The sequence below is a fragment of the Oncorhynchus tshawytscha genome, unplaced genomic scaffold, assembly GCF_018296145.1.
Source record: "Oncorhynchus tshawytscha isolate Ot180627B unplaced genomic scaffold, Otsh_v2.0 Un_contig_3622_pilon_pilon, whole genome shotgun sequence".
Taxonomy (NCBI): domain Eukaryota; kingdom Metazoa; phylum Chordata; class Actinopteri; order Salmoniformes; family Salmonidae; genus Oncorhynchus; species Oncorhynchus tshawytscha.
The window spans coordinates 10,001-34,869 of NW_024607720.1; the positions used below are offsets into that span (position 1 = coordinate 10,001).

At 49.7% G+C, this 24,869-nt stretch overlaps 1 protein-coding gene across 1 annotated transcript in view; it reads left to right on the forward strand.

Annotated features, from left to right (window-relative positions):
• Positions 1-24,862, forward strand: part of LOC121842832 (ryanodine receptor 2-like) — a gene marked incomplete at both ends in the record, with an annotated part of 34,133 nt that extends 9,271 nt beyond the window's left edge. Inside the window, 10 exon segments of the mRNA XM_042312589.1 lie at positions 123-199; positions 1,953-2,163; positions 9,924-10,010; positions 10,251-10,493; positions 11,776-11,906; positions 17,459-17,501; positions 18,293-18,426; positions 21,223-21,283; positions 21,428-21,574; positions 24,815-24,862. Coding sequence (XP_042168523.1) covers positions 123-199; positions 1,953-2,163; positions 9,924-10,010; positions 10,251-10,493; positions 11,776-11,906; positions 17,459-17,501; positions 18,293-18,426; positions 21,223-21,283; positions 21,428-21,574; positions 24,815-24,862 — 1,182 coding nt within the window.
• Between the last annotated feature and the right edge of the window lie 7 nt (positions 24,863-24,869).

Genomic DNA, 24,869 nt, shown 5'->3' on the forward strand with positions numbered 1-24,869 from the left:
CTCTAACACATTATCTACACATTACCAGGATTGAGTGTTTCTGCTCTGTGTCGATAAGGCTGCTCTGCCTCCTTGATGTTTTCGCTGTTGTTCTGTGACGTGGTGCGTTTCTGCTGTTTTAGGCTAAGAGCCCATCAGAGGAAGGGAGGACAGGGACCGAGGGAAGCAAGGAGGCCAAGTCAGAGCCGGAGAAAGCACAGTATGTACGACTTCCCCTTCCTCTGATACTGCTGTTACTACTGCCTTAACCTGTTGCGGAGCAATCCCGTATCCGGGATCCTATTTATAGCCTCAAGCTCATTACCATAACGCAACGTTAACCATTCATGAAAATCACAAATGAAATTAAATAAATATATTAGCTCTCAAGCTTAGCCTTTTGTTAACAACACTGTCATCTCAGATTTTCAAAATATGCTTCTCAACCACAGGAAAACAATCATTTGTGTAACAGTAGCTAGCTAGCGTAGCATTTTTAGCATTAGCGTTAGCATTCAGCAGACAACATTTTTACAAAAAACAGAAAAGCATTCAAATAAAATCATTTACCTTTGAAGAACTTAAGATGTTTTCAATGAGGAGACTCAGTTAGACAGCCAATGTTCAGTTTTTCCAAAAAGATTATTTGTGTAGGACAAATCGCTCCGTTTTGTTCATCACGTTTGGGTAAGAAAAAAAACGAAAATTAAGTCATTACAACGCGAACTTTTTTCCAAATTGACTCCATAATATCGACAGAAACATGGCAAACGTTGTTTAGAATCAATCCTCAAGGTGTTTTTCACATTTATCGATGATAAATCATTCGTGGCAGTTGACTTTCTCCTCTGAAGAAAATGGAACGAGCATGGAGCTGGAGATTACGCAATAATTTCGACGGAGGACACCGGGCGGACACCTGGTAAATGTAGTCTCCTATGGTCAATCTTCCAATGATATGCCTACAAATACGTCACAATGCTGCAGACACCTTGGGGAAACAACAGAAAGTGCAGGCTCATTCCTGGCGCATTCACAGCCATATAAGGAGACATTGGAACACAGGGCATTCAAAATCTGGACCATTTCCTGTATGAAATTTCATCTTGGTTTCGCCTGTAGCATTAGTTCTGGGGCACTCACAGATAATATCTTTGCAGTTTTGGAAACGTCAGAGTTTTTTCTTTCCAAAGCTGTCAATTACATGCATAGTCGAGTATCTTTTCGTGACAAAATATCTTGTTTAAAACGGGAACGTTTTTTATCCAAAAATTAAAAGAGCGCCCCCTATCTCGAAAAAGTAAAGGTAGGATGCTGCTATTACTACTGCCTTAAGGTAGGATACTGCTGTTACTACTGCCTTAAGGTAGGATGCTGCTGTTACTACTGCCTTAAGGTAGGATGCTGCTGTTACTACTGTCTTTAGGTAGGATGCTGCTGTTACTACTGTCTTAAGGTAGGATACTGCTGTTACTACTGCCTTAAGGTAGGATGCTGCTGTTACTACTGCCTTAAGGTAGGACTGCTGTTACTACTGTGTTAAGGTAGGATACTGCTGTTACTACTGCCTTAAGGTAGGATGCTGCTGTTACTATGTCTTTAGGTAGGATGCTGCTGTTACTACTGTCTTTAGGTAGGATGCTGCTGTTACTACTGCCTAAGGTAGGATGCTGCTGTTACTACTGTGAGGTAGGCTGCTGTTACTACTGTCTTTAGGTAGGATGCTGCTGTTACTACTGCCTTAAGGTAGGATACTGCTGTTACTACTGTCGGAGAAAGCACAGTATGTACCACTTCCCCTTCCTCTGATACTTCTGGTGTGTTCATCTGAAATGCGGCAGTTGAACACAATGAAACTAAGTTGATCATGGGAGAGCAATATTATTACAATGTGAAAGAATGTACCAACAAAACAGCTGTGAACACTGTCCTCCCTCTGCTGCTTCTGTTAACTGACTGTTCCTGCTGTCCAGGGGAAAGGATGGAGAGAAGCAGGAGGAGGAGGAGGAGAGGAGGAAGGAGGAGGAGAGGAGGAATGAGGAGAGGAGGCAGGAGGAGAAGAAGAGGAAGGAGGAGAAGCCGAAAGCTAAAGTGAGACAGCACCACACCTCCAAGTCTGATGAGCATGACATGCAGGAGTCTGCCTTCTGGAAGAAAATCATCGCCTATCAGAGGAAGCTGCTGGTACGACACACACACACACACACACACACACACACACACACACACACACACACACACACACACACACACACACACACACACACACAAAACACTGAAAATACTTTCTGGCAATCAGCTAACAACACAACATGAACAAGACTGAGCTAATGTATATTAAATATCCCCACCCCTCTATAAATCAAAATCCCCACCCCTCTATCAGCCACCCCAACTCACCCCACCCCTCTATCAGCCACCCAAACCCCCTCTAGCCACCCCACCCACTCAGCCACCCCAAGCCACACCACCCCCTCTATCAGCCACCCCCCACGCCACCCCTCTATCAGCCACCCACCCCCTCTATCAGCCACGCCCCCCTCTATCAGTCACCCCACCCCCTCTATCAGCCACCCCCTCCCCCTCTCAGCCACACCACCCTCAGCCACGCCACCCCCTCTATCAGCCACCCCTACCCCTCAGCCAGCCACCCCACCCCCCTTCTATCAGCCACCCCACCATCCCAACCCCTCTATCAGCCACGCCACCTCTATCAGCCACCCCACCCCTTCTAAAGCCACCCCCCATCAGCCACCCCACCCCTCTATCCCCCCCACCCCTCTATCAGCCACAGCCACCCCACCCCTCTATCAGCCACAACACCCCACCCCTATCAGTAACACCCAGCCAGCCCGCCACCCCCAGCCACCCCCTCTATCAGCCACCCACCCCCTATAAGCCACCCCACCCCTCTATCAGCTATCAGCCACCCCACCCCTCTATCAGCCACCCCCTATCAGCCCCCCACCCCTCTATCAGCCACCCCACCCAGCCACCCAACCCTCTATCAGCCACACCACCCCCCCCACCCCAACCCCTCTATCAGCCACCCCAGCCACAACACCCCTCCCCCCCCTCTATCAGCCACGCCACGCCACCCCCTCTATCAGCCACCCCTATCAGTCACCCCCCTCCCTCTATCAGCCACACCACCCCTCTATCAGCCACGCCACCCCCTCTATCAGCCACCCCCCTCTATCAGCCCGCCACCCCCTCTATCAGCCACCCCTCTATCAGCCACCCCCCCCTCTATCAGCCACCCCACCCCTCTATCAGCCACCCCACCCCTCTATCACCCCACCCCCTCTATCAGCCACCCCACCCCCTCTATCAGCCACGCCACCCCTTCTATCAGCCACGCCAACCCCTCTATCAGCCACCCCACCCCTCTATCAGCCACCCCACCCCTCTATCAGCCACCCCCTATCAGCCACCCCTACCCCTCTATCAGCCACAACCCCCTCTATCAGCCACCCCCTTTATCACCCTCTATCAGCCACACCCCACCCCCTCTATCAGCCACCCCCCCAAACCCCTCTATCAGCCACCCCATCCCCACAGCCACCCCTCTATCAGCCACTCTATCCCACACCACCCCTCTATCACCCACGCCACCCCCTCTATCAGCCACCACCCCTCTACCCCTCTCAGCCACTCCCACCCCTCTATCAGCCACCCCACTCTATCAGCCACCCCAACCCTATCCCCTCTTCAGCCACCCACCCCCTCTATCAGCCACCCCACCCCACCCCTCTATCAGCCACCCCACACCCCTCTATCAGCCACCCCCACCCCTCTATCAGCGCCACCCCCTCTATCAGCCACCCCACCCCTCTATCAGCCACCCCACCCCTCTATCAGCCACCAGCCACCACCCCTCTATCAGCCACCCCACCCCCTATCAGCCACGCCACCCCTCTATCAGCCACCCCACCCCTCTCAGCCACCCCACCCCTCTATCAGCCACCCCACCCTCTATCAGCCACGCCACCCCCACCCCTCTATCAGCCACACCCCCCCCCCTCTATCAGCCACCCACCCCTCTATCACCCCCCCCTATCAGCCACCCTATATCAGCCACCCCACCCCTCTATCAGCCACCCCACCCTCTATCAGCCACCCACCCCTTCTATCAGCCACCCCACCCCTCTATCAGCCACCCCCCAGCCACCCTCTATCAGCCACCCACCCCTCTATCAGCCACCCACCCCTCTATCAGCCACCCATCAGCCCCTCTATCAGCCACGCCACCCCCTCTATCAGCCACCCCACCCTCTATCAGCCACCCCTCTATCAGCCACGCCACCCCCCTCTATCAGCCACCCCACCCCTCTAGCCACCCTACCCCTCTATCAGCCACCCCACCCTCTATCAGCCACCCCACCCCTCATCAGCCACCCCACCCCTCTATCAGCCACCCTCTCAGCCACCCCCCCTCAGCCACCCCCTATCAGCCACCCCTCTATCAGCCATCAGCCACCCCCCCTCTATCAGCCACCCTCTATCAGCCACACCACCCCTCTATCAGCCACCCCACCCCTCTATCAGCCACGCCACCCCTCTATCAGCCACCCTCTATCAGCCACCCCCCTCCTCTATCAGCCACCCCACCCCTCAGCCACTATCCCACCCCCCTCTCAGCCACGCCACCCCTCTATCAGCCACCCCACCCCTCTATCTGACCAACCCCCATCCCCCTCTATCAGCCACCCTATCAGCCACCTATCAGCCACCCCACCCCTCTATCAGCCACCCCACCCCTCCCTATCACCCCTCTATCAGCCACCCCAAACCCCTCTATCAGCCACCCCACCCTCTATCAGCCACCCACCCCCCTCTATCAGCCACCCCTCTATCAGCCCCACCCCCTCTATCAGCCACCCCACCACCCCTCCAGCCACGCCACCCCTCTATCAGCCACCCCTCCCACCCTCTATCAGCCACCCCTCTATCACCACCCACCCCCCTCTATCAGCCACCCCCCCCTCTATCAGCCACCCCACCCCCTCTATCAGCCACCCCACCCTCTATCATCAGCCACCCACCCCTCTATCAGCCACCCCTCTATCAGCCACGCCACCCCCTCTATCAGCCACCCCCACCCCTCTATCAGCCACCCCCCTCTATCAGCCCACCCCCTCTATCAGCCACCCCACACCCTCTATCAGCCACCCCACCCCCCCCTCTATCAGCCACCCACCCCCTCTATCAGCCACCCCATCAGCCCCCCTCTATCAGCCACCCCCACCCCCTCTATCAGCCACCCCACCCCCTCTATCAGCCACCCCACCCCCTCTATCAGCCACTCCCCCCTCTATCAGCCACACCACCCTCTATCAGCCACGCCCCCCCCTCTATCAGCCACCCCCCTATCAGCCACCCCCCCTCTATCAGCCACCCCACCCCTCTATCAGCCACCCCCCTCTATCAGCCACCCCACCCTCTATCAGCCCCCTCAGCCACGCCACCCCTCTATCAGCCAGCCACCCCCCCCCTATCAGCCACCCCCTCTATCAGCCACCAGCCAGCCACCCCCCCTCTATCAGCCACCCACACCCACCCCTCTATCAGCCAGCCACCCCTCTATCACCCCACCCCCTCTATCAGCCACCCGCCAGCCACCCCACCCCTCTATCAGCCACCCACCCCCTCTATCAGCCACCCCTATCAGCCACCCCAACCCCTCTATCAGCCACCCCCCCCCACCACCCCTCTATCAGCCCACCCCAGCCACCCCACCCCCTATCAGCCATCCCACCCTCTATCAGCCATCAGCCACCCCCTTCTCAGCCACACCACCCCTCTAGCCACCCCACCCACTCTATCAGCCACCCCATCAGCCCCCCTCAGCCACACCACCCCCTCTATCAGTCACCCCACCCTCTATCAGCCACCCCACCCCTCTATCAGCCACAGCCACCCCTCTATCAGCAACCCCAACCCTTCTATCAGCCACCCCACCCCCTCTATCAGCCACCCCAACCCCTCTATCAGCCCGCCACCCCCTCTATCAGCCACCCCACCCCTCTATCAGCCACCACCCCCCTATCAGCCACCCCACCCCTCTATCAGCCACCCCACCCCTCTATCAGCCACGCCACCCCTCTATCAGCCACGCCACCCCCTCTATCAGCCACCCCTACCCCTCTATCAGCCACCCTATCAGCCACGCCACCCCTTTATCAGCCACCCCTCTATCAGCCACCCCTATCAGTCACCCCAACCCCGTTTATCAGCCACCCCACCCCCTCTATCAGCCACCCCAAACCCCCTCTATCAGCCACACCACCCCTCTATCAGCCACCCCACCCTCTATCAGCCACACCACCCACGCCACCCCTCTATCAGCCACCACCCCCTCTATCAGCCACGCCACCCCCTCTATCAGCCACCCCAACCCCTCTATCAGCCATGTCACACTCCTCTATCAGCAACCCCACCCCTATCAGCCACCCCACCCCCTCTATCAGCCACCCCAACCCCTCTATCAGCCACCCCACCCCTCTATCAGCCACCCCACCCCCCTATCAGCACCCCACCCCTCTATCAGCCACGCCACCCCTCTATCAGCCACCCCACCCCTTCTATAAGCCACCCCACCCCCTCTATCAGCCATGCCACCCCCTCTATCAGCCACCCCACCCCCTCTATCAGCCACGCCACCCCTCTATCAGCCACACCCCAACCCCTCTATCAGCCACCCCACCCAGTCTATCAGCCACGCCACTCTATCAGCCACCCCAACCCCTCTATCAGCCACCCTACCCCTCTATCAGCCACCCCCCCCTCTATCAGCCACCCTATCAGCCACGCCACCCCTCTATCAGCCACGCCACCCCTCTATCAGCCACGCCACCCCCTCTATCAGCCACCCTCCTCTATCAGTCACCCCACCCCCTCTATCAGCCACCCCTCCTCTATCAGCCACACCACCCCCTCTATCAGCCACGCCACCCCTCTATCAGCCATCCCCCCTCTATCAGCCACGCCACCCCTCTATCAGTCACCCCAACCCGTCTATCAGCCACCCCACCCTCTATCAGCCACCCCCTCTATCAGCCACGCCACCCCTCTATCAGCCACCCCACCCCTCTATCAGCCACCCCAACCCCCTCTATCAGCCACCCTACCCCCTCTATCAGCCTCCCCACCCTCTATCAGCCATCCCACCCCACCCCTCTATCAGCCACCCCACCCCTCTATCAGCCACGCCACCCCTCTATCAGCCACCCCTCCTCTATCAGTCACCCTACCCCCTCTATCAGCCACCCCCCTATCAGCCACGCCACCCCTCTATCAGCCACGCCACCCCTCTATCAGCCACCCCACCCCCTCTATCAGCCACCCCAACCCCTCTATCTGCCACCCCTACCCCCTATCAGCCTCCCCACCCCTCTATCAGCCACCCCACCCCTCTATCAGCCACCCCACCCCCTCTATCAGCCACCCCCTCTATCAGCCACCCCCCCTCTATCAGCCCCCCTCTATCAGCCACCCCTCTATCAGCCACACCACCCTCTATCAGCCCCTCTATCAACCACGCCACCCCTCTATCAGCCACACCACCCCTCTCAGCAGCCACCCCTATCTATCAGCCACGCCACCCCCTCTATCAGCCACCCCCTCTATCAGCCACCCACCTCCTCTATCAGCCACCCCCACCCACTCTATCAGCCACGCTCAGCCCCTCTCAGCCATGCCACCCCTCTATCAGCTACGCCACCCCTCTATCAGCCACCCCCTCTATCAGCCACCCCACCCCTCTATCAGCCACCCCACCCCTCTATCAGCCACCCCACCCTCTATCAGCCACACCACCCCCTCTATCAGCCACCCCTACCCCTCTATCAGCCACGCCACCCCTCTATCAGCCCCCTCCCTCTATCAGCCACCCCAGCCACCCACCCCTCTATCAGCCACACCACCCCCCTCTATCAGCCACACCACCCCTCTATCAGCCACCCCACCCTCTCTATCAGCCACCCCACCCTCTATCAGCCACGCCACCCCCTCTATCAGCCACCCCCTCTATCAGCCACCCCACCCTCTATCAGCCACCCCTACCCATCTATCAGCCACGCCACCCCTCTATCAGCCACCCCTCTATCAGCCACCCCACCCTCTCTATCAGCCACCCCTACCCCTCTATCAGCCACGCCCCCCTCTATCAGCCACCCCCTCTATCAGCCACCCCACCCTCTCTATCAGCCACCCTACCCCTCTATCAGCCACGCCACCCCTCTATCAGCCACCCCACCCCTCTATCAGCCACCCCCCTCTATCAGCCACCCCAACCCCTCTATCAGCCACCCCAACCCTCTATCAGCCAGCTATCAGCCACCCTTACCCTCTATCAGCCACCCCCTATCAGCCACACCACCCCTCTATCAGCCCCCTCTATCAGCCACGCCACCCCCTATCAGCCACCCCCCTCTATCAGCCACAGCCACCCCCTCTATCAGCCACCCTTACCCCTCTATCAGCCACCCCTCTATCAGCCACACCACCCCCTCTATCAGCCACCCCTCTATCAGCCACACCACCCCTCTATCAGCCACCCCACCACCCCCCTCTATCAGCCACCCCACCCCTCTATCAGCCACCCCAACCCCTCTATCAGCCAGCCCCACCCCTCTATCAGCCACCCCCTCTATCAGCCACGCCACCCCCTCTCAGCCACCCCTCTATCAGCCACACCACCCCCTCTATCAGCCACCCCAGCCCCCTCTATCAGCCACCCCACCTCCTCTATCAGCCACGCCACCTCCTCTATCAGCCACACCCTCTATCAGCCACCCCAACCCTCTATCAGCCACACCACCTCCTCTATCAGCCACCCCACCCCCTCTATCAGCCACCCTCCCTCTATCAGCCACCCCACCCTCTCTACCAGCCACCCCTACCCCTCTATCAGCCACGCCACCCCTCTATCAGCCACCTCCTCTATCAGCCACCCCTCTATCAGCCAACCCCTCAGCCACACCCCCCTCTATCAGGCACCCTCTATCAGCCACCCCACCCCCCTCTATCAGCCACCCCACCCCCTCTATCAGCCACCCCAACCCTCTATCAGCCACCCCCTCTATCAGCCCACCACCCCTCTATCAGCCACCCCTCTATCAGCCACGCCACCCCTATCAGCCACCCCTCTATCAGCCACACCACCCCCTCTATCAGCCACCCCACCCCTCTATCAGCCACCCCACCTCCTCTATCAGCCACGCCACCCCTCTATCAGCCACACCACACCCTCTCTATCAGCCACACCCCAACCCATCTATCAGCCACACCACCCCTCTATCAGCCACCCCACCCCCATCAGCCACCCCAACCCTCTATCAGCCACCCCACCCCTCTACCAGCCACCCCTACCCCTCTATCAGCCACGCCACCCCTCTATCAGCCACCCCTCTATCAGCCACCCTCTCTATCAGCCAACCCCCTATCAGCCACACCAACCCCTCTATCAGGCACCCCTCTATCAGCCACCTTCTCTATCAGCCACGCTCTATCAGCCCCCTCTATCAGCCACGCCACCCCTCCTCTATCAGCCACGCCACCCCCTCTATCAGCCACCCCCTATCAGCCACGCCACCCCTTCTATCAGCCAGCCACGCCACCCCCCTATCAGCCACCTCCTCTATCAGCCACCCCACCCCTCTATCAGCCACCCACCCCTCTATCAGCCACCCCCTCTCTCAGCCACCCCACCCCTCTATCAGCCACACCACCTCCACTATCAGCCACCCCACCCCTCTATCAGCCACCCCACCCCTCTATCAGCCACCCCTCTATCAGCCACCCCACCCCTCTATCAGCCACCCCTCTATCAGCCACCACCCCTCTATCAGCCACACCACCCCCTCTATCAGCCACCCCCTCTATCAGCCACACTCTCCTTCACAAACATCTCACCATTGTGTTGTGATTGGCTTTTTTTCTAGAACTATTTTGCTCGGAACTTCTACAACATGAGAATGCTGGCGTTGTTTGTGGCCTTCGCCATCAACTTCATCCTCCTCTTCTACAAGGTAATCACAACCAGGAAGTAGGAAGTAGCTAGCTTTACGATTTACCACTCCATGCATACCTCTGGTGATGCTGCTGCTGAAGAGTTGCTGGGTGGGGAGAACATTGGAGGGCTAGACCACTCCAACAATATGTATTTTACTAATACATTATATCCATGAGGATCCAGCTACCCTCTGTTTAAAGACTAGTCGTTTTAGAGTGAGCCCATGGGTTCATTGTTCGCACTCACCCTCCTCCAGGTGTCCTCCTCCTCGGCGGTGATGCCTGAAAGCAGAAGGCCCCGGGCAGGCAGCAGTGTGCGGTGGGACCCCGTGACGGAGAGTAGTGACCCCCAGGAGCCTCAAAACCCCCAGCAGGGCCCTGTGTTTGTCCACTTTGTGCTGGAGGAGAGCACCGGATACATGGAGCCCACGTTGCGTATCCTGGCCATCCTACACACTGTCATCTCCTTCTGCTGCATCATAGGTTACTACTGTCTCAAGGTAGGATACTGCTGTTACTACTGCCTCAAGGTAGGATACTGCTGTTACTACTGTCTTTAGGTAGGATGCTGCTGTTACTACTGCCTTAAGTAGGATACTGCTGTTACTACTGTCTTTAGGTAGGATACTGCTGTTACTCCTGTCTTTAGGTAGGATGCTGCTGTTACTACTGCCTTAAGTAGGATACTGCTGTTACTACTTCCTTAAGGTAGGATACTGCTGTTACTACTGACTTAAGGTAGGACACTGCTGTTACTACTGCCTCAAGGTAGGATACTGCTGTTACTACTGCCTTAAGGTAGGATACTGCTGTTACTACTGTCTCAAGGTAGGATACTGCTGTTACTACTGCCTTAAGGTAGAATACTGCTGTTACTACTGCCTCAAGGTAGGTTACTACTGCCTCAAGGTAGGTTACTACTGCCTCAAGGTAGGCTACTACTGCCTCAAGGTAGGTTACTACTGCCACAAGGTAGGTTCCTACTGCCACAAGGTAGGTTACTACTGCCACAAAGTAGGTTACTACTGCCTCAAGGTGGGCTCCTACTGCCTCAAGGTAGGTTACTACTGCCTCAAGGTAGGCTACTACTGCCTCAAGGTAGGCTACTACTGCCTCAAGGTAGGCTACTACTGCCTCAAGGTAGGTTACTACTGCCTCAAGGTAGTCTCCTACTGCCTCAAGGTAGTCTCCTACTGCCTCAAGGTAGGCTCCTACTGCCTCAAGGTAGGCTACTACTGCCTCAAGGTAGGCTACTACTGCCACAAGGTAGGCTCCTACTGCCTCAAGGTAGGTTACTACTGCCACAAGGTGGGCTCCTACTGCCTCAAGGTAGGCTACTACTGCCTCAAGGTAGGTTACTACTGCCTCAAGGTAGGCTCCTACTCCCTCAAGGTAGGCTACTACTGCCTCAAGGTAGGCTACTACTGCCTCAAGGTAGGCTACTACTGCCTCAAGGTAGGCTACTACTGCCTCAAGGTAGGTTGATTACTACTGCCTCAAGGTAGTCTCCTACTGCCTCAAGGTAGGCTCCTACTGCCTCAAGGTAGGCTCCTACTGCCTCAAGGTAGGCTACTACTGCCTCAAGGTAGACTACTACTGCCACAAGGTAGGCTCCTACTGCCTCAAGGTAGGCTCCTACTGCCTCAAGGTAGGCTCCTACTGCCTCAAGGTAGGCTACTACTGCCTCAAGGTAGGCTACTACTGCCACAAGGTGGGCTCCTACTGCCTCAAGGTGGAGTTCTCCACCTCTCTGATCTTCCTCCATGCCTGTTTCCCCACCAGGTCCCTTTGGTGATCTTCAAGCGTGAGAAGGAGGTGGCGAGGAGGCTGGAGTTTGATGGTCTCTACATCACAGAGCAGCCGTCGGAGGATGACATCAAAGGCCAGTGGGACAGACTAGTGATTAACACTGGGTACGTCCACTGTCACTGCTCAGTTACTGCTTCGTTCATTATCACATGCTCCCTAATGGCACCACATACCCTACCTAGTGCACTACTGTAGACCAGCTCTGCTCTGTGTAGGGTATACGGGTGCCGTTTGGGACCCAGCTATTACAGCAGGGTCCGGGTCCACAGAGGCCACAGGCTGGGCTAATTGTCCTCTAAATGTTTAAATGTCAAACCTAACGATCACGCTCGTCTCGCAGTGGAGGTGCTTTGACTCTGCAACCCTATGGATCGCATGTTAATGATATAGAGAAATTAATGAATATGGCAAACCATTTTCGTTAATCCATTTCATCGCTGGATAATGTACTCTGTATAGACTAACCATGTGGATTAGTAATGTAATGTAATGTACTCTGTATAGACTAACCATGTGGATTAGTAATGTAATGTACTCTGTATAGACTAACCATGTGGATTAGTAATGTAATGTAATGTACTCTGTATAGACTGACCATGTGGATTAGTAATGTAATGTACTCTGTATAGACTGACCATGTGGATTAGTAATGTAATGTACTCTGTATAGACTGACCATGTGGATTAGTAATGTAATGTACTCTGTATAGACTGACCATGTGGATTAGTAATGTAATGTACTCTGTATAGACTAACCATGTGGATTAGTAATGTAATGTAATGTACTCTGTATAGACTGACCATGTGGATTAGTAATGTAATGTACTCTGTATAGACTGACCATGTGGATTAGTAATGTAATGTACTCTGTATAGACTGACCATGTGGATTAGTAATGTAATGTACTCTGTATAGACTGACCATGTGGATTAGTAATGTAATTTAATATACTCTGTATAGACTAACCATGTGGATTAGTAATGTAATGTAATGTACTCTGTATAGACTAACCATGTGGATTAGTAATGTAATGTACTCTGTATCGACTAACCATGTGGATTAGTAATGTAATGTAATGTACTCTGTATAGACTAACCATGTGGATTAGTAATGTAATGTACTCTGTATCGACTGACCATGTGGATTAGTAATGTAATGTACTCTGTATAGACTAACCATGTGGATTAGTAATGTAATATACTCTGTATCGACTAACCATGTGGATTAGTAATGTAATGTAATGTACTCTGTATAGACTAACCATGTGGATTAGTAATGTAATGTACTCTGTATCGACTGACCATGTGGATTAGTAATGTAATGTACTCTGTATAGACTAACCGTGTGGATTAGTAATGTAATGTAATGTACTCTGTATAGACTAACCATGTGGATTAGTAATGTAATGTACTCTGTATAGACTGACCATGTGGATTAGTAATGTAATGTACTCTGTATAGACTAACCATGTGGATTAGTAATGTAATGTAATGTACTCTGTATAGACTAACCATGTGGATTAGTCATGTAATGTACTCTGTATCGACTGACCATGTGGATTAGTAATGTAATGTACTCTGTATAGACTGACCATGTGGATTAGTAATGTAATGTACTCTGTATCGACTGACCATGTGGATTAGTAATGTAATGTACTCTGTATCGACTGACCATGTGGATTAGTAATGTAATATAATGTACTCTGTATTATGACCATGTGGATTAGTAATGTACTCTGTATCGACTGACCATGTGGATTAGTAATGTAATGTACTCTGTATAGACTGACCATGTGGATTAGTAATATAAGGTAATCTGTATAGACTGACCATGTGGATTAGTAATGTAATGTTCTCTGTATCGACTGAGCATGTGGATTAGTAATGTAATGTAATGTACTCTGTATCGACTGACCATGTGGATTAGTAATGTACTCTGTATCGACTTACCATGTGGATTAGTAATGTAATGTAATGTACTCTGTATCGACTGACCATGTGGATTAGTAATGTAATGTACTCTGTATAGACTGACCATGTGGATTAGTAATGTAATGTACTCTGTATAGACTGACCATGTGGATTAGTAATGTAATGTACTCTGTATAGACTGAGCATGTGGATTAGTAATGTAATGTGCACTGTATAGACTGAGCATGTGGATTAGTAATGTAATGTAATGTAATGTACTCTGTATAGACTGAGCATGTGGATTAGTAATGTAATTTAATATACTCTGTATAGACTGACCATGTGGATTAGTAATGTAATGTACTCTGTATAGACTGAGTATGTGGATTAGTAATGTAATGTAATGTACTCTGTATAGACTGACCATGTGGATTAGTAATGTAATGTACTCTGTATAGACTGACCGTGGATTAGTAATGTAATGTACTCTGTAAAGACTGACCATGTGGATTTAGTAATGTAATGTACATCTGATTATCGACTGACCATGTGGATTAGTAATGTAATGTACTCTGTATAGACTGACCATGTGGATTAGTAATGTAATGTACTCTGTATCGACTTACCATGTGGATTAGTAATGTAATGTAATGTACTCTGTATCGACTGACCATGTGGATTAGTAATGTAATGTACTCTGTATAGACTGACCATGTGGATTAGTAATGTAATGTACTCTGTATAGACTGACCATGTGGATTAGTAATGTAATGTACTCTGTATAGACTGAGCATGTGGATTAGTAATGTAATGTAATGTACTCTGTATAGACTGACCATGTGGATTAGTAATGTAATGTACTCTGTATAGACTGACCGTGGATTAGTAATGTAATGTACTCTGTAAAGACTGACCATGTGGATTAGTAATGTAATGTACTCTGTATCGACTGACCATGTGGATTAGTAATGTAATGTACTCTGTATAGACTGACCATGTGGATTAGTAATGTAATGTACTCTGTATCGACTTACCATGTGGATTAGTAATGTAATGTAATGTACTCTGTATCGACTGACCATGTGGATTAGTAATGTAATGTACTCTGTATAGACTGACCATGTGGATTAGTAATGTAATGTACTCTGTATAGACTGACCATGTGGATTAGTAATGTAATGTACTCTGTATAGACTGAGCATGTGGATTAGTAATGTAATGTGCACTGTATAGACTGAGCATGTGGATTAGTAATGTAATGTAATGTACTCTGTATCGACTGAGCATGTGGATTAGTAATGTAATGTACTCTGTATAGACTGACCATGTGGATTAGTAATGTAATGTAATGTACTCTGTATAGACTGAGCATGTGGATTAGTAATGTAATGTACTCTGTATAGACTGACCATGTGGATTAGTAATGTAATGTACTCTATATAGACTGACCGTGGATTAGTAATGTAATGTACTCTGTAAAGACTGACCATGTGGATTAGTAATGTAATGTACTCTGTATCGACTGACCATGTGGATTAGTAATGTAATGTACTCTGTATAGACTGACCATGTGGATTAGTAATGTAATGTACTCTGTATAGACTGACCATGTGGATTAGTAATGTAATGTACTCTGTATAGACTGACCATGTGGATTAGTAATGTAATGTACTCTGTATAGACTGAGCATGTGGATTAGTAATGTAATGTACTCTGTATAGACTGACCATGTGGATTAGTAATGTAATGTACTCTGTATAGACTGAGCATGTGGATTAGTAATGTAATGTACTCTGTATAGACTGACCATGTGGATAATCGTTTTTGTTTGGAGGATGTGGATTAGTAATGTAATGTACTCTGTATCGACTGACCATGTGGATTAGTAATGTAATGTACTCTGTATAGACTGACCATGTGGATTAGTAATGTAATGTACTCTGTATAGACTGAGCATGTGGATTAGTAATGTAATTTAATATACTCTGTATAGACTGACCATGTGGATTAGTAATGTAATGTACTCTGTATAGACTGAGTATGTGGATTAGTAATGTAATGTAATGTACTCTGTATAGACTGACCATGTGGATTAGTAATGTAATGTATTCTGTATAGACTGACCATGTGGATTAGTAATGTAATGTTCTCTGTATCGACTGAGCATGTGGATTAGTAATGTAATGTAATGTACTCTGTATCGACTGACCATGTGGATTAGTAATTACTCTGTAATTATGTAATGTACTCTGTATCGACTGACCAATGTACTCTGTATCGACTTACCATGTGGATTAGTAATGTAATGTAATGTACTGATGTAATGTAATGTACTCTGTATCGACTGACCATGTGGATTAGTAATGTAATGTACTCTGTATAGACTGACCATGTGGATTAGTAATGTAATGTACTCTGTATAGACTGAGCATGTGGATTAGTAATGTAATGTACTCTGTATAGATTGAGCATGTGGATTAGTAATGTAATGCACTCTGTATAGACTGAGCATGTGGATTAGTAATGTAATGTACTCTGTATTGACTGAGCATGTGGATTAGTAATGTAATGTACTCTGTATAGACTGACCATGTGGATTAGTAATGTAATGTAATGTACTCTGTATAGACTGAGCATGTGGATTAGTAATGTAATGTACTCTGTATAGACTGACCATGTGGATTAGTAATGTAATGTACTCTGTATAGACTGACCGTGGATTAGTAATGTAATGTACTCTGTAAAGACTGACCATGTGGATTAGTAATGTAATGTACTCTGTATCGACTGACCATGTGGATTAGTAATGTAATGTACTCTGTATAGACTGACCATGTGGATTAGTAATGTAATGTACTCTGTATAGACTGACCGTGGATTAGTAATGTAATGTACTCTGTATAGACTGACCATGTGGATTAGTAATGTAATGTACTCTGTAAAGACTGACCATGTGGATTAGTAATGTAATGTAGTCTGTATAGACTGACCACGTGGATAATCGTTTTTGTTTGGAGGATATGGTTTAGTAATGTAATGTATTATACTCTGTATAGACTGACCATGTGGATTAGTAATGTAATGCACTCTGTATAGACTGACCATGTGGATTAGTAATGTAATGTACTCTGTATAGATTGACCATGTGGATTAGTAATGTAATGTACTCTGTATAGACTGAGCATGTGGATTAGTAATGTAATGTACTCTGTATTGACTGAGCATGTGGATTAGTAATGTAATGTACTCTGTATAGACTGACCATGTGGATTAGTAATGTAATGTAATGTACTCTGTATCGACTGAGCATGTGGATTAATAATGTAATGTACTCTGTATAGGATGACCATGTGGATTAGTAATGTATTGTAATGTACTCTGTATAGACTGACCATGCGGATTAGTAATGTAATGTACTATGTATAGACTGACCATGTGGATTATTAATGTAATGTACTCTGTATAGACTGAGCATGTGGATTAGTAATGTAATGTACTCTGTATAGACTGAGCATGTGGATTAGTAATGTAATGTAATGTATTCTGTATCGACTGACCATGTGGATTAGTAATGTAATGTACTCTGTATCGACTGACCATGTGGATTAGTAATGTAATGTACTCTGTATAGACTGACCATGTGGATTAGTAATGTAATGTACTCTGTATCAACTGAGCATGTGGATAATCGTTATTGTTTGGAGGATGTGGATTAGTAATGTAATGTACTTTGGTTTTGATTTTCAGATCGTTTCCTAACAACTACTGGGATAAATTTGTGAAGAGGAAGGTAGGTCTGAATTCATATTCACTGAAGTCTCTCAGTGATATACATTTATCTCCACATCAGTGACCTGTTTAGAACCAGTTTACAACATATTTAGAACCAGTGTATAACCTGTTTAGAACCAGTTTACAACATATTTAGAACCTGTTTAGAACCAGTTTACAACATATTTAGAACCAGTTTAGAACCGGTTTCGAACCAGTTTAGAACCAATTTAGAACCAGTTTAGAACCAATTTAGAACCAATTTAGAACCAATTTAGAACCAGTTTAGAACCAATTTAGAACCAGTTTACAACATATTGAGAACCAGTTTAGAATCAATTTAGAACCAGTTTAGAACCAATTTAGAACCAGTTTACAACATATTGAGAACCAATTTAGAACCAGTTTAGAACCAGTTTAGAACCAATTTAGAACCAGTTTAGAACCAATTTAGAACCAGTTTACAACATATTGAGAACCAGTTTAGAACCAATTTAGAACCAGTTTACAACATATTTAGAACCAGTTTAGAACCAATTTAGAACCAGTTTAGAACCAATTTAGAACCAATTTAGAACCAGTTTAGAACCAATTTAGAACCAGTTTAGAACCAATTTAGAACCAGTTTAGAACCAATTTAGAACCAGTTTACAACATATTGAGAACCAGTTTAGAACCAATTTAGAACCAGTTTAGAACCTATTTAGAACCAGTTTACAACATATTTAGAACCAGTTTAGAACCAATTTAGAACCAGTTTAGAACCTATTTAGAATATATTCGAAGTAAAGCTGTGTGGTTCCCCTGCAGGTGATGGATAAGTATGGAGAGTTCTACGGCCATGACCGCATCAGTGAGCTGTTGGGTATGGACAAGGCTGCTCTGGACTTCAGTGACGCCCACGAGAAGAAGAAACCCAAGAAAGACAGCTCGTTAGCCGCAGTGTGAGTCTGGGGGTGGGGAGAGCTCGTTAGCCGCAGTGTGAGTCTGAGGGTGGGGAGAGCTCGTTAGCCGCAGTGTGAGTCTGAGGGTGGGGAGAGCTCGTTAGCCGCAGTGTGAGTCTGGGGGTGGGGAGAGCTCGTTAGCCGCAGTGTGAGTCTGGGGGTGGGGAGAGCTCGTTAGCCGCAGTGTGAGTCTGGGGGTGGGGAGAGCTCGTTAGCCGCAGTGTGAGTCTGAGGGTGGGGAGAGCTCGTTAGCCGCAGTGTGAGTCTGGGGGTGGGGAGAGCTCGTTAGCCGCAGTGTGAGTCTGGGGGTGGGGAGAGCTCGTTAGCCCCAGTGTGGGTCTGGGGGTGGGGAGAGCTCGTTAGCCGCAGTGTGGGTCTGGGGTTGGGGAGAGCTCGTTAGCCGCAGTGTGAGTCTGGGGGTGGGGAGAGCTCGTTAGCCGCAGTGTGAGTCTGGGGGTGGGGAGAGCTCGTTAGCCGCAGTGTGAGTCTGGGCGTGGGGAGAGCTCGTTAGCCGCAGTGTGAGTGTGGGGGTGGACAGAGTCAGGTAGGGGCTGGTGATGTGGAGACAGAGTGAGGTAGGGGCTGGTGGTGATGGGGAGACATGTGGAGTTTAGTAGAGTCAGGTAGGGGGCTGGTGGTGGGGAGACAGAGTCAGGTAGGGGCTGGTGGTGGTGGGGAGACAGAGTCAGGTAGGGGGCTGGTGGTGGTGATGGGGAGACAGAGTCAGGTAGGGGGCTGGTGGTGGTGGGGAGACAGAGTCAGGTAGGGGCTGGTGGTGGGGAGACAGAGTCAGGTAGGGGGCTGGTGGTGGTGATGGGGAGACAGAGTCAGGTAGGGGGCTGGTGGTGGTGGGGGGAGACAGAGTCAGGTAGGGGCTGGTGGTGGTGGGGAGACAGAGTCAGGTAGGGGGCTGGTGGTGATGGGGAGACAGAGTCAGGTAGGGGCTGGTGGTGGTGGGGAGACAGAGTCAGGTAGGGGCTGGTGGTGATGGGGAGACAGAGTCAGGTAGGGGGCTGGTGGTGATGGGTAGACAGAGTCAGGTAGGGGGCTGGTGGTGGGGAGAGCTCGTTAGCCGCAGTGTGAGTCTGGGGGTGGGGAGAGCTCGTTAGCCGCAGTGTGAGTCTGGGCGTGGGGAGAGCTCGTTAGCCGCAGTGTGAGTGTGGGGGTGGACAGAGTCAGGTAGGGGGCTGGTGATGTGGAGACAGAGTGAGGTAGGGGGCTGGTGGTGATGGGGAGACAGAGTCAGGTAGGGGCTGGTGGTGGGGAGACAGAGTCAGGTAGGGGGCTGGTGGTGGTGGGGAGACAGAGTCAGGTAGGGGGCTGGTGGTGGTGATGGGGAGACAGAGTCAGGTAGGGGCTGGTGGTGGTGGGGAGACAGAGTCAGGTAGGGGGCTGGTGGTGGGGAGACAGAGTCAGGTAGGGGGCTGGTGGTGGTGATGGGGAGACAGAGTCAGGTAGGGGCTGGTGGTGGTGGGGAGACAGAGTCAGGTAGGGGGCTGGTGGTGGTGGGGAGACAGAGTCAGGTAGGGGCTGGTGGTGATGGGGAGACAGAGTCAGGTAGGGGGCTGGTGGTGGTGGGGAAGAGACAGGTCAGGTAGGGGGCTGGTGGTGATGGGGAGACAGAGTCAGGTAGGGGGCTGGTGGTGATGGGTAGACAGAGTCAGGTAGGGGGCTGGTGGTGGGGAGACAGAGTCAGGTAGGGGGCCTTTTGGTGGTGATGGGGAGACAGAGTCAGGTAGGGGCTGGTGGTGGTGGGGAGACAGAGTCAGGTAGGGGCTGGTGGTGATGGGGGAGAAATGACAGGGGAGGGGAGGGATGGAGGGTGAAGGGATGTGGGGAGCATTTCGCTACACCAGCAATAACATCTGCTAAATATGTGTATGTGACCCAATACAATTTGTTTAGGATGTCCCTGACTGTGCCTGTTGGACCCTTTAAGCCCACGCATTGAACTGAGATCATTAAAGCTCATAGATGGGGAAGCGGACTCTACGTTAGAGGGAACGAAACCTCTACTTCCACTTTCTGCATGTGCATCTTGTTCTCTCTCTGTTGTTCATATGGAGGAAGCTTCCTCTGAAGCCAATATAGTGAGAGGTGTTTTGAAAGCTGTTCTCCTAATGTTTTAAGTGTTTCAGTTGGACGATGGTTGTAATGACCAATCACTGTACAGGATGGTGGCAACATGACCAATCACTGTACAGGATGGTGGCAGCATGACCAATCACTCTACAGGATGGTGGCAACATGACCAATCACTGTACAGGATGATGGCATCATGACCAATCACTGTACAGGATGATAGCAACATGACCAATCACTGTACAGGATGATAGCAACATGACCAATCACTGTACAGGATGATAGCAACATGACCAATCACTGTACAGGATGATAGCAACACGACCAATCACTGTACAGGATGATAGCAACATGACCAATCACTGTACAGGATGATAGCAACACGACCAATCACTGTACAGGATGATAGCAACATGACCAATCACTGTACAGGATGGTGGCAACATGACCAATCACTGTACAGGAGGGTGGCAACATGACCAATCACTGTACAGGATGGTGGCAGCATGACCAATCACTGTACATGATGATAGCAACATGACCAATCACTGTACAGGATGGTGGCAGCATGACCAATCACTGTACATGATGATAGCAACATGACCAATCACTGTACAGGATGGTGGCAGCAACAGGCCTGATCGATGACAAATACACCCCAACATGAATCGTGTTGATGTTGTGTTCTCTCTTGTCTCCCCTGGTCTGTTACAGATTAAACTCTGTTGATGTCAAGTACCAGATCTGGAAACTAGGAGTCGTCTTCACAGACAATGTAAATAAAGACTTATTTCATCCTGCTAAGTAACTTCAACTTTTTATTTAATATACAATTATACATTTTATATGCCATTTAGCAGACATTATTTCTAACTCTTCTTCGTCTTCTTCGTCTTCTTCTTCTACCTGACCCCTGCAGTCGTTCCTGTACCTGGCTTGGTATATGACCATGTCCATCCTGGGTCACTACAACAACTTCTTCTTCGCTGCTCATCTCCTGGACATCGCCATGGGCTTCAAGACCCTCCGCACCATTCTGTCTTCTGTCACGCACAACGGCAAACAGGTACTGGTGTCTGCTCTGGGCTTTATCACTGTGTCTGGGCTTTATCACTGTGTCTGGGCTTTATCACTGTGTCTGGGTTTTATCACTGTGTCTGGGTTTTATCACTGTGTCTGGGCTTTATCACTGTGTCTGGGCTTTATCACTGTGTCTGGGCTTTATCACTGTGTCTGGGCTTTATCACTGTGTCTGGGCTTTATCACTGTGTCTGGGCTTTATCACTGTGTCTGGGCTTTATCACTGTATCTGGGCTTTATCACTGTGTCTGGGCTTTATCACTGTGTCTGCTCTGGGCTTTATCACTGTGTCTGGGCTTTATCACTGTGTCTGCTCTGGGCTTTATCACTGTGTCTGGGCTTTATCACTGTGTCTGGGCTACTGTGTCTGGACTTTATCACTGTGTCTGGGCTTTATCACTGTATCTGGGCTTTATCACTGTGTCTGCTCTGGTCTTTATCACTGTGTCTGGGCTTTATCACTGTGTCTGGGCTTTATCACTGTATCTGGGCTTTATCACTGTATCTGGGCTTTATCACTGTGTCTGGGCTTTATCACTGTGTCTGGGCTTTATCACTGTGTCTGGTCTGGGCTTTATCACTGTCTCTGGTCTGGGCTTTATCACTGTCTCTGCTCTGGGCTTTATCACTGTGTCTGGGCTTTATCACTGTGTCTGGGCTTTATCACTGTGTCTGCTCTGGGCTTTATCACTGTGTCTGGGCTTTATCACTGTGTCTGCTCTGGGCTTTATCACTGTGTCTGGGCTTTATCACTGTGTCTGCTCTGGGCTTTATCACTGTGTCTGGGCTTTATCACTGTGTCTGGGCTTTATCACTGTGTCTGGGCTTTATCACTGTGTCTGGACTTTATCACTGTGTCTGGGCTTCATCACTGTGTCTGGGCTTTATCACTGTGTCTGGGCTTTATCACTGTGTCTGGGCTTCATCACTGTGTCTGGGCTTCATCACTGTGTCTGGGCTTCATCACTGTGTCTGGGCTTCATCACTGTGTCTGGGCTTCATCACTGTGTCTGGGCTTCATCACTGTGTCTGGACTTTATGACTGTGTCTGGGCTTCATCACTGTGTCTGGACTTTATCACTGTGTCTGGGCTTTATCACTGTGTCTGGGTTTTATCACTGTGTCTGGGTTTTATCACTGTATCTGGTCTTTATCACTGTGTCTGGGCTTTATCACTGTGTCTGGGCTTTATCACTGTATCTGGGCTTTATCACTGTATCTGGGCTTTATCACTGTGTCTGGGCTTTATCACTGTGTCTGGGCTTTATCACTGTGTCTGGTCTGGGCTTTATCACTGTCTCTGGTCTGGGCTTTATCACTGTCTCTGCTCTGGGCTTTATCACTGTGTCTGGGCTTTATCACTGTGTCTGGGCTTTATCACTGTGTCTGGGCTTTATCACTGTGTCTGGGCTTTATCACTATATCATACCCCTAAAACAGGCTAACCTCTCACCGTTACCATTAAGGAGGTTAGCATTAAAACAGGCTAACCTCTCACCGTTACCATTAAGGAGGTTAGCATTAAAACAGGCTAACCTCTCACCGTTACCATTAAGGAGTTTAGCATTAAAACAGGCTAACCTCTCACCGTTACCATTAAGGAGGTTAGCATTAAAACAGGCTAACCTCTCACTGTCACCATTAAGGAGGTTAGCATTAAAACAGGCTAACCTCTCACCGTTACCATTAAGGAGGTTAGCATTAAAACAGGCTAACCTCTCACCGTCACCATTAAGGAGGTTAGCATTAAAACAGGCTAACCTCTCACCGTTACCAGAAGGTTAGCATTAAAACAGGCTAATCTCCCACCGTTACCAGAAGGTTAGCATTAAAACAGGCTAACCTCTCACCGTTACCAGAAGGTTAGCATTAAAACAGGCTAATCTCCCACCGTTACCAGAAGGTTAGCATTAAAACAGGCTAACCTCTCACCATTACCAGAAGGTTAGCATTAAAACAGGCTAACCTCTCACCGTTACCAGAAGGTTAGCATTAAAACATGCTAACCTCTCACCATCACCATTAAGGAGGTTAGCATTAAAACAGGCTAACCTCTCACCATTACCATTAAGAAGGTTAGCATTTTATATCATACCCCAAGACATGCTAACCTCTCACCATTACCATTAAGAAGGTTATTGTTTTTTGGGGGGTATGATATTTATGCCTCTACAACTTTCTCACTCATCATTATTCACCATTTACTAATAATTATCCAGGCGTTAGTTGGATAATTGGATGCCTGCAGATATAAATGCAATGCGTTTCTGTATGGAGGAATGGTCTAATACCCCTCCCAATGTGTTTCTGTCTGGAGGAATGGTCTAATACCCCTCCCAATGTGTTTCTGTCTGGAGGAATGGTCTAATACCCCTCCCAATGTGTTTCTGTCTGGAGGAATGGTCTAATACCCCTCCCAATGTGTTTCTGTCTGGAGGAATGGTCTAATACCCCTCCCAATGTGTTTCTGTCTGGAGGAATGGTCTAATACCCCTCCCAATGTGTTTCTGTCTGGAGGAATGGTCTAATACCCCTCCCAATGTGTTTCTGTCTGGAGGAATGGTCTAATACCCCTCCCAATGTGTTTCTGTCTGGAGGAATGGTCTAATACCCCTCCCAATGTGTTTCTGTCTGGAGGAATGGTCTAATACCCCTCCCAATGTGTTTCTGTCTGGAGGAATGGTCTAATACCCCTCCCAATGTGTTTCTGTCTGGAGGAATGGTCTAATACCCCTCCCAATGTGTTTCTGTCTGGAGGAATGGTCTAATACCCCTCCCAATGTGTTTCTGTCTGGAGGAATGGTCTAATACCCCTCCCAATGTGTTTCTGTCTGGAGGAATGGTCTAATACCCCTCCCAATGTGTTTCTGTCTGGAGGAATGGTCTAATACCCCTCCCAATGTGTTTCTGTCTGGAGGAATGGTCTAATACCCCTCCCAATGTGTTTCTGTCTGGAGGAATGGTCTAATACCCTCCCAATGTGTTCAACAACATAAGGCTCAGTGTTGTCATCCTCGTAAGGTATTGAAAACAGGGGTGACAATCATTTTGACCCCTACTATTTTGAGAAGAAAAAGTATTACTTGTTAAACAAAATATTTGTCTTTGAGCAATTGTATTAGAATGAAAATAATATATTTCCATGGTCGCTTTCAACTTCTTCACTAATAACGACCTCTCTCTCTCTCTCTCGCCCCCTCCCCCTCTCGCCCCCTCCCCCTCCCAGCTGGTTCTGACAGTAGGACTACTGGCTGTGGTGGTGTATCTCTACACCGTGGTGG